General features: G+C 42.1%; 1 protein-coding gene across 6 annotated transcripts in view; it reads right to left on the bottom strand.

Annotated features, from left to right (window-relative positions):
* Window positions 1-5945: 5945 nt before the first annotated feature.
* Window positions 5946-10883, bottom strand: part of rasgrp3 (RAS guanyl releasing protein 3 (calcium and DAG-regulated)) — a 79353-nt gene continuing 74415 nt past the window's right edge. For all 6 annotated transcript variants that reach the window (XM_078557336.1, XM_078557338.1, XM_078557339.1 and 3 more), the window contains one exon: window positions 5946-6528. In XM_078557336.1, coding sequence (XP_078413462.1) covers window positions 6182-6528 — 347 coding nt within the window. In that variant the 3' untranslated portion in view covers window positions 5946-6181. The remainder of the gene's footprint in view (window positions 6529-10883) is intronic.

Raw genomic sequence — 10883 nt, 5'->3', positions numbered from 1 at the left:
ATCTTACCAAATCAACCATGAATTTTATCTCATATTTAACATATTAACTTTCACTTTAATTAGATGCACAAAGCATTTGTCATCCACCATGAACAAAAAGCTGCTGTCATAGTGGAAGATGAAGCAGGTTACAACCTAATAACTGTTAAAAGCAGCATTAATTCATTCATCCAACCACTGCATTCTCTGTTTTGGGAAGCTTCCTCCTGACTTACAAGAGGTGACGCCTCCATCCACCCCTTCCAAGCAAATGATGGCTGAGGTTGGGCGAAAGCACCTACTCCTTTCCTTCACTGCACCCTCATCCAAAAAGCAAGACTGGACTTCATGGTGATAAAGCAATTCAGGGCCAGTGTCCTGCATGTGACACTTGCAGCGCTTTGACTCAGGAATGTGGTGCTTTCCTGCTAACCTTACAAACTCTGGCATGATCAGCAGAGGGCACTGTCTGCCAAGATCCTGCATGATCACTGAGAATATGACACAAATTTCAGGGCCTGTGTATGATAATTGCCTGAATAATATTGGAGTGTGTTTTAGACAATTTTTTTTTTAAACCGCATGCACCAAAATCCTATCATCTCAGTGGAGTTACATACTTTGAATTTGCAGTGAACTGGGGATGTTCCAAGGACTCTCTGACCTTCACAGGGTGATTAGAGCTTCACTTTAGTGTCATTTACAGTACACTTCAGGTTAAGTCCAGCCCATAATGTTCCTAGTTATGTTCTTCATCTGTTTACTTCCTTTTGAAGCCACAGGTAGTTATGGTGACAATGCACAGCAGCATTTAGGAATGTAAACTGGGCGCAAATGTCCAATAATAATTAAATGCAAGTGTTGCATTGTCCACAGTAAATTCTGTTTTTGTTACATTTCTGGACAGCAAGAGCTTTTCATAAGGTGTAGTTGCTTTGCACCCCTGTACAGCACAGCTATGAAGAAAGATTACTCAGTAAATGTGCATGGATTATCTTGTACAATAACCAGGAAAAGTCAAATGTTAAGGAACCCCAGGCATTCTGGAAATGGACCAGCTTGAGGTTGTGCTATGGTAGAATGAGTGCAACTTGATAAGACCATAAGACATAGGAGCAGAAATTAGGCCATTTGGCCCATCGAGTTTGCTCCGCCATTCAAACATGGCTGATAAGTTTCTCAACCCCATTCTCCCGCCTTTTCCCTGTAACCTTTGATCCCCTTACCAATCAAGAACCTATCTCGGTCTTAAATACACTCAATGACCTGGCCTCCACAGCCTTCTGTGGCAATGACTTCCGTAGATTCACCACTCTCTGGCTAAAGAAGTTTCCACTCATCCCTGTTCCAAAAGGTCTTCCCTTTACTCTGAGGCTGTGCCCTCAGGTACTAGTCTCCTACTAATGGAAACATCTTCCCCACGTCCACTCTATCCAAGCCTTTCAGTATTCTGTAAGTTTCAATCAGATCCCCTCCTCATCCTTCTAAACTCCATCGAGTATAGACCCAGAGTCCCCAAACGTTCCTCATATGTTAAGCCTTTCATTCCTGGGATCGTTCTCGTGAACCTCCTCTGGACCCTCTCCAGGGTCAGCACACCCTTCCTGAGATACGGGGCCAAAAATTGCTCACAATATTCTAAATGTGGTCTGACCAGAGCCTTATAAAGCCTCAGCAGCACATCCCTGCTTTTATATTCTAGTCCTCTCGAAATAAATGCCAACATTGCATTTGCCTTCCTAACTACCGACTCAACCTGCAAGTTAACCTTAAGAGAATCCTGGACTAGGACTCCCAAGTCCCTTTGCACTCCAGATTTCTGAATTCTCTCCCCATTTAGAAAATAGTCTATGCCTCTATTCTTCCTACCAAAGTGCATGACCTCACACTTCCCCACGTTGTATTAGTTGATGGCAGACTGCTGGCTTTTGTTCCGCTGTGGTACTATCAGGAGGAGACTGAGGCAGGTACCAGATTTTGGATGAATCACTAAAATATTCCAGTAAGATATGTGTCCTGTAAAGGGGATATATGACAATCCTTGGTTCTATCTTCATGCAGAAGTATGCTGATTTGATTTCCCTTTGTGGTTGTGATAACACTATAATGTCCTGATTACTACCATAAACATCTATAAAAGTTAGAATTGTCACTGATAATGTGGTAGCTTAAAGACATTACACAGTTCAGTGACAGAAAAATGAAAAATATTTTCTTAAATATTTTGGTTGCGCATTGTTGTTTCATTTTATTACTGCTTATAAACTGCTTGGAATTGTAGAATACTAGAATTGAAACATTATATTCAAAAAATACCATATATTGAGTCAAAAATTGCTAAGTAGTCAGGTGAAGGGAGCTGACAGACTGGTTGAACTTCAATTGGACAACATAGATTTGGATATTTAATCATTTAGCAAAATTGGTTAACTGATTTTTTTTACAGTGGAATACACTGCCTGAAAGGCTGCTGGAAATGGATTCAGTAGTAATATTGAAAAGAGACACTGCCTTTTCTTTTCAAAGGGAAAATCAGCAGAGCTATGGAGAAAGAGTAAGGCCTTGGGCCTCTGAACAGCTCTTTAAAAGCATGAACATGATGGGCTGAAAGGAGCATAGACCACAGGAAACCAATCTGCATCCACTTTGTAAATAACAAAGAATGCAATTGCCACACAGTTTAACTTGAATTTGCCAATGCAAGTAATTGCACTGACTTTTATAAACAATGGGGTATATAAGAAACGAGGGGTGCAAGATGTGAATGGACTCAAAATTAACTGATGCATCAGAAGTATGCACACTACAAGAACAAAACCCTGTTTAGGATTTGAGAGGGCAAGTGATTTTTGTTACTGGAACCTATTCAGAACCCACCATTTTGACTGGCGCAGGGACTTAAGAGAAATTTATATAATGCAAAATATATATAATGAACTTTTATAATGTGCAGGAGAGTTGGATCACCCCTTCTCTCACACTTCTGATGTTCAGGCTGCTGCTCATGACTATGTAGCAAATAGAGAAATATGTGGAATTATTTGCAGGAGATGGTGTGTGCAAAGTTCACTTGCGCTACATTCGCACAGAACATTTAGAACACTAAAATTAGCCTGGCCTGAGGTCGATGTGCCTGTGAGGAAAGAAACAAAATATTGTTACCTGGCAAAAAAAGTGGGCAGGACCACTTGCGGAAATCATCAATCTCTTGCAGGTAGCGGAGGTTTTGTAAAAGTATGCTCAGTGCAAAATGAAAAAGCCTGACTACTTTTCAGTCCCAGTTCCTAAGCAGGGCATCTGCGTGGTCTGCAGCTATTGGTACAGCTAACTCTGTGGGTCCATTTGTTGAGATGAAGAGATACAGAGTAAATATCTTTCCAATGAGCTATTGTCCATTAACTGTAAGTCCAGCTAATCTAACTGATGACGAAATCTGGAGTCACATTAAGATTTGCCCTTCATGATCGCCTTGGCATCTCCAAGAATTGAGGATTAACTTCCTGAACGCACGAGGAAAAAGCTCAGGAGCGTTAAAAACTTCTCCTTTTAAACACTTGTTTATTAATTATCAAAATATTGAAGACAGGAAAGAAAAGCGGCCTGACTTTGGGAGCCATTGGAGCTCTTGTACTGAAACCTCCAGGAATGTGTTCAGAGTTGGCACCCCCTCAGTCACACATCTGGTCTACTGCTAAGTATCTTTGTAAGTCGAGCTGAGATGCATGTTTGTGCTGCTTCTGGGGCCCCATTTGAAACTAATGTGGACAGTCCGAGTCCAGTTCCAACAAAAACTGTCACTATTTTAACTTCTAAGAGAGATTGCACATGGTATCGGTGTGTGAAAAATAAAAAGAATGCTGTACTGGTGCTGAGAGTGCTTGTTGCCAGTTAGGGCTAAGATCGTGTGGGGCTGAGTACAGGAGCTTCTTTGCTGCAGTTTTGCTTTTGGAATGCTTGACACTGGTTGCCTGTTCCTGCATTGGGAAGAAATCCATTTTTCCCAGCACAAACACTTCTCACCTCGATCAGCATGAACATTTTTATTTTTAAAAAAACATGTCTGATCCTTAGCTCTCTGTGGGGTATTGACTTTAAAATGCTGGTGGGACCAAAGTATTACCTGCAGCAAACAGGATCAGCTTCAAAATATACCCACAACAGCATAATGACGGTTACTTGACCTGGAATGGCGACATGGGCTCTCCAGACCAGAGTTCTGCTGAGTAGATAGCGATTTGATTTCCCAGTGATAGGTCTCTTGTTTCTGGCACTTGGACCATTGTTTTCTGCAGACAGTGTGTCCATTTGTAATCGACAGCTTAACCAGTTTCTTTCTGACTTGCTCCAGGCAGGGCCAATGCTGTTTTCAAGGTGGCCATTCTCTTAAAGTAATCTGGCAGTGAACTCCTCGAGTTAGCCTGTGTATCTGGTGGGGCACGGAAGGAAAATCACGTGGGAGCCCTTCTACTAGTCCCTGGCAACCACCACCACTCCTGCAATTTTCCCTCCACAAGTCCTGGACCGGGAGCTTCTGGCTCAGAGGCAGAGGCACTACCCACTGTGCCGCAAGACCTTCTCAAATATGGGTGACACTATTGTAATTGGATGTGCAGAAAATGGAAAACACATCACTTTGGTAAGAGAGAGCGTGCGAGAAACACTATAGCCTCATGTCCTGCTGGCAGGGGAGGGGGCAGGTAACCTTAGAGGCCTATCTCACCCTAATGTAACTGGCCACAGATACACTAAGCAAAGCAGGAAAATCCATTTTTGCGTTATTAAAAATGTTCCTGTACATCTTTACTCAGTGCTGTGTTGCAACAGGTACTGTATCAATCCCACTCCTTGCCTCTAAAGGTGGACAACAGCAGCTGAAAGGCTGCTGGATTCTACCCAAAAACCACTTAAAATCCTTGACCTGGGGGAGAAAAAAAAATCAGTCTGGCTCAGCTGTGGGCATGGAGCAGGCACTGTGCTGTGGCAAAGAGAAACTTCTGCCCATACCCTTTTTTAGCTCAACTTCTTCCAGAGATTTTCTTTCTGCTGAATGAAATAGCAGCAATTGAACAGATTGGCTTCCCCAATAGTGGGAAATTGTGTTTTGGGCAGCTCCATGTCATCGTGCAGGTCCAACACAGGAACCATTCCTCATTTCTCTCCTGATCCCAACATAGCAGATTGCCTTAAAATAAGGCTTGGCCTTGCTGCACAGGATGAGCAGTGACCTGAATGATATTTTGCTGACCAACTGAACAATTAATGGAACAATTAGGAACTCTTAAATAAAACCTTAGACTTCAGAGAATCCCGAAGAATTGCAATGCCCTTCATCGTCATTTCCCAAGGGACAGTGAAGGAAGCTTTTTGCCCCCTTGCCTCAGTGTCCTGCTTGATATACCTGCGCACTAGCGTTTGCCTGATGTTACGACAAACTACAGAGGTATCTGAAACAATTTAGAATGTGCTGAAAAATATAACAATTCCACTTTAAACGTGGTATTGTTTAAAGTTTTATTTAACACACATTTAAATATGCTCCACTTGAATATAGTAATTGGCATTGTTATTTTCCAGCAAAACTACCTCAGAAAAAGATAAAGATGCTTGTGCTCCAAGTTTTAAATAATAATAAATTCCAGTTACTTTCAATAGAAGATCAAAAATGGCAGCTACAAGGATTTTGATTAATTTGGAGACATTTTCCTGCTTGACCTTGCTTTTTATTAGTAGCACTTGCTGGGTTGCTTGTGGGTTTCTCATTGAGGTTCATGCGCCCACCTTCATGGTTTTGCTTGGTGCTTGTCCAACATGTTGAATTGTGATCATTTGAGCAATTCTGTAGTTATAGCAGAGCAATCAACTGCCAGTGTGGTGTATGCTTTACATATCAGGAGTGACAGAGCTGAGGTGTGATGGGCACAGGCACGTGAAGATTTTGGCAGACAACACAAGCGAAGGAACAATAGTTATGGTATTTTATACAAATGCTTTATCACTTTAATGACATTTGCCAGAAAGAGGTCTGAGAAATGTGTTTTATGAAAAATGACAAATACAACAAAGCAGTTACAAATCAATGATTAAATAAACCATCTATAATAACCTCAACTTCATAGACTTAGTAGCGCTAGTCAGTTATTCATTCCAATATCGCTTGGGGCTGTATGGAGTTCGCTCAATTTTTACCTTGAGTTATGCACTTTCATTGCTCTTCATCGGTGTCTGTCCCATTTTGGAGTGGCTCATGTTCTTCCTCTGTTTTGGCACATGTGCTGACCTTCTCGTTTTCCCACTTGGCAAAGCCCCTGTCCTTTCCCCCTTTTCCTTGGAATTTTGATTTCATTTTTGGGAAGGTGTGCGAGCCCGAGTCGCCAGCGGCCCACCCACTCTCCTGCCACAGGGGCTCTGTCTGTGTGGCCTGGCTGGCTGTGGCTCTCTGTAACCGCACAGAGATCTTTTGCGCGGAACCAGTCATTAGTGTGATTGACCTGCCGTCAATGGCTTGGTTTCTGGTACTGTGGGGGAAATTAAACACGGCTCCATCTTGAACTGCAAACGAAGAAAATACAGATTGAAATTATTGAGAGGGACTCGCCAAAGTCCACCTGGAGAACCGAAGATTGAGGAGGGACATGATCCACGATTGAAGTATCAACAAGCATGAAATAAACTAAATGTGAGGAACTTATTTATCCTAAACTGTGAGCTCAAAATGTCAAAGTAACTAGGGGATGCAGGGGATGCGAGGAAGAACTTTATGTAACAAGTGATAATGACCTGCAACTTGCTGCCTACAAGGCTGGTGGAAGAGGAGATGATCAGTGATTTTAAAAGGAAATTGACTGGGCACTTGAGGGAAATAAACTTGCAGGGCTATGGGGATAGAGCAGGGGAATGTGACTGTTGGAATGTTCTGCAGAGAGCTGGTAATAACTCAATGGGCTGAATGACCACCTTCTGTGCTGTAGAAACATGAAACAAATTCTCAGCAATGACTGTCTCAATTAACAACTTCACAAATTAAAAATGCATATGAATAATAACAGGGCTGACGGTGACATGGTAATTACAGATAAAAGATGACCTAATATTTGACATTTAAAAGGAGAAAAGTCAAGTGCATCAGGACAAGCAAGCATGGCACAAAGCCAAGCCTCCATCCATCCATCCATCCATCCATCCCTTCAAAACTGACATCATATGCTGTATTTGCAATTGGTTATGCAAATTGAGACTTGACCTAACATCACACGAGGCATCAACCTAGCCTATAAACCAGTCTTTTTTTTTTATTTGCTGAACACTCATCTGCCAAGGTGACGGGACAATTCATCATCAATACACTGTGCAATAATGCTGAGACAATGGAAGTGTTTTGCTGCCTCAAAATGCTACAATCATCTTCTCAAAGATTTTAGTTCCCAATAGGACTCAGTAGATTTCAATACTGTCAGCACAACTGTACTGTAATTTTTAATGTTAACAACGGGCTAACTATCCTGTCTATGGTGCTCTGTGACTGCATGTGCGGGCAGGGATCTGCTGTGACCTGACAGCAATCCGGTGCCAGCAGCGTAACTGAGATCTGTCAACGCTACCTAACTTAAAGTGGGTGGCAGTCTCAAAATGGCACCTGCAATGTGACAGCAACAACTTGCATTTATATAGCACCTTTAAAGTAGTAAAATGTCCCATGGTGCTTCACAAGAGCATTATCAAACAAAATTTGACATCAAGTGACCATAAGGTGACATTAGGACAGGTGATCAAAAGCTTGGTCACAGAGGTAGGATTTCACTGTCGCTGGGTCAAAATCCTGGAACTTCTTTTCTAACAGCACTGTATGTGTACCTACACCACATGGACTGCAGCGGTTCAAGGCAGCAGCTCACGACCAACTTCTCAAGGGCAACTAGGGATGGGCAATAAATGCTGGCCCAGCCAGCGAAGCCCACATCCCATGAATGAATGAATGAAAGGAAAAAAAAAAAGTGTCTTAAAAGGGAGAGAGAGAGATCGGGGGGTGGAGAGGTTAAGGGAAGGAAATCCAGACTTTAGGGCTTGGGCAGCTGAAGGCATGGCCACCAATGGAGGGATGAAGGAAGCAGGGGCTGTGCAAGAGGCCTGAATTGGAGATGCACCATTGACAGGGATATTCAAATACATTAACCCCGATTTGTTTCAATCTCAAGCTGCAACTTTGGTGGGAGAGCATTAGAACCCTTGGAAAAGCAATGTCAATGACTGTATTCAGCTGCTTGTATTGTTTGTCTGAGGTTCTAATACTCTCCCATCACAGTTACATTGGGAATTTGGAAGAACCCTCCCTCCCAGTACAGGCTCATTATTTCCTGATAACAAATGCAATTTGTCTTTTGATAAAGGATTAGAGAAATTTCAACTTTTGGGAAGTCACATGGAGTGCAGTGTCAACTTGGCTCGGTTGATCGCACTCTTGCCTCGAATGAGGAAAGCTGTGGGCTCAAGTCCCACACTAGGGGTTTGGCATTAAAAATCTGGGCTGACACTCCAGTGGAGTATTGAGGGAGTGCTGCACTGCCAGAGCTGCTGCCTTTCAGGTTGGGTGTTCAATGGAGGCCTCACCTGCCCTCCTCTTAGGTTGGTATGAAAGATCCCTTGGCACTATTTTCAAGAAGAGCAGGTGAGTGATCCCTGGTAGCCTGACCGATGTTTAGCCTTCAATCAACATTGATTAAAAGATCATCAGGCCATTATCACGATGCTGTTTGTGGGAGCTTGCTGTGCACAACTTGGCTGCTGTGTTTCCTACATTACAACGGTCACTACACTTCAAAGGTATTCCATGGAGGATATGATTTATAGCTCTGTAAAAAAAAAAAAATGCAAGTTCTTTCTGACCAAAAGCAAGCTGGGTCACTAAATAGGCAAGGAGTGTAGGAGGTTTCACCAAAAGCAAGCCATTTTGAATGAATGGCTATCGTGTAAGAACAGCATGTTTTATTTTGCTATAGGGCGGCTTAGTTGAGATAACAGCACTAACAAGTCAATGAACATGAAGAAAGTAATATGATTCACATGGAAAGTGGATTGTGCAGCAGGAACTGTGTGCTGAAAGCTGGGCATGTGGAGGATATGTGATAGCTTTGATAAATCTCCAATATCATGCTCACAATTAATCTACCAAGGAATAAAACAACCAGTTTGCCCTAATATCATCCAAAAACATAATGAAATGATCTAATTTCCTTGAATTTTAAGATAGCTTCCTGGGATGTATATTGGAAACTGTCCAATCAAGCTGTTATCCAGTTAGATGACTGTGTAGGAAAGGAATGTCCATTGTAGATTTTTCCTCAACAAGGCTAAACTGGTAATTAAAGTTAAGCTTATTTCTAAATGCGTTAAAGCCTTCCAGAGTGCTGAACACAGGATTGAGGTTGAGTCCATTCAGTGGAGGAAAACTGGTGTAAATAACCAAGGGCCGCTTTCCATAGGGGCCTTGTACACTTGCAGTATTGTCCCACTAATAAAACAGCTCCATTTATAACCTAGATTGAGAACACAATTGCATATGCAGTATGCTGTTAGAGGCACAGTCTGAACTATTACATGGTAACCTCTCCAGTCCAGAAGTCTATTGTTCAGAAACACCAGTCGTCTGGAAATTTTTTGAGCAGACCCCAGGCACTCCCTCGACATCATCGGTACCATTTTGGTATCGTACTTTGGGAGTGGAAATATGGAAGATACAGTGGGTGGAATTTTTGAACGGCTTGCTGCATTTTACAGCCCCTCCCCCGCCTCAACATTCCATGGATAAGTAAAACCACTTTTAACACTGTTTTAAGATGCTAAAGGGGATAGACAAAGTAGACGTGGAGTGAATGTTTCCCCTTCTGGGGCATTCGATTACGAGAGGATATAGTTTTAGGCTAAGGGGTGGTAGATTTAAATCAGAGATGAGGAGGAATTACTTTTCTCAAAGGGTCATGAATCTGTGGAATTCGCTACCTCAGAGTGCAGTGGATGCCGGGACGCTGAATAAATTTGAGGAGGAGATAGACAGATTTTTAATTAGTAACGGGTTGAAAGGTTATGGGGAGAGGACGGGAAATTGGAGTTGAGGCCGAAATGAGATCAGCCATGATCGTAATGAATGGCGGGGCAGGCTCGAGGGGCTGAATTGCCTACTCCTGCTCCCAGTTCTTATGTTTTATCACTGTTTTATGTTTCCAGTAAATACTTATATCAGCTTATAGTTAGGCATTCCAACACCATTCTATAATCCAGAGAATTCCAAAGTCCAGAAATGTCTTGGACCCAAGCATTCCAGATTGGAGAGGCTACAGTGTATTTGGGGGGTGGGCGTGGGGGTGGCAGAAAATAAATACAATAACTATCACTAGAGAAAAAGTACTAGGGAAATTAATGGGGGTAAAGGCCGATAAGTCCCCTGGACCTGATGGATTGCATCCTAGGATATTAAAGGAAATAGCTGGAGAGATAGTGGATGCACTGGTCGTAATCTTCCAAGAATCCTTAGATTCTAGAAAAGTCCCAGAAGATTGGAAAACTGCCCTATTCAAAAAGGGAGGGAGGGGAGACAAAAAAAAACAGGTTAGTTAGCTTAACATCTGTCATGGGAACATGTTAGAGTCTATTATAAAAGGATGTAATAGCAGAGCACTTAGAAATGCATAATCTAATCAGAGTCAGCATGGCTTTATGAAGGATAGCATGCCTGACAAACTTATTAGAATTCTTTGAGAAGGTAACAAGCAGGATAGATAAAGGGGAACCAGAAGATGTAATATATTAATATATAATATAATAATATATTAAAAGATGTTCAATAATGTATTGCACATAAGGCTTCTTAATAAGATAAGAGCCAATGGTGTTGAGGGTAGTATATTATTAGT

The sequence above is a fragment of the Cetorhinus maximus genome, chromosome 14 (assembly GCF_964194155.1).
Source record: "Cetorhinus maximus chromosome 14, sCetMax3.hap1.1, whole genome shotgun sequence".
NCBI classification, from domain to species: Eukaryota; Metazoa; Chordata; class Chondrichthyes; order Lamniformes; family Cetorhinidae; genus Cetorhinus; species Cetorhinus maximus.
The sequence above is the reverse complement of the archived record's forward strand: the minus strand, read 5'-3'. Positions and strand labels throughout refer to the sequence as shown.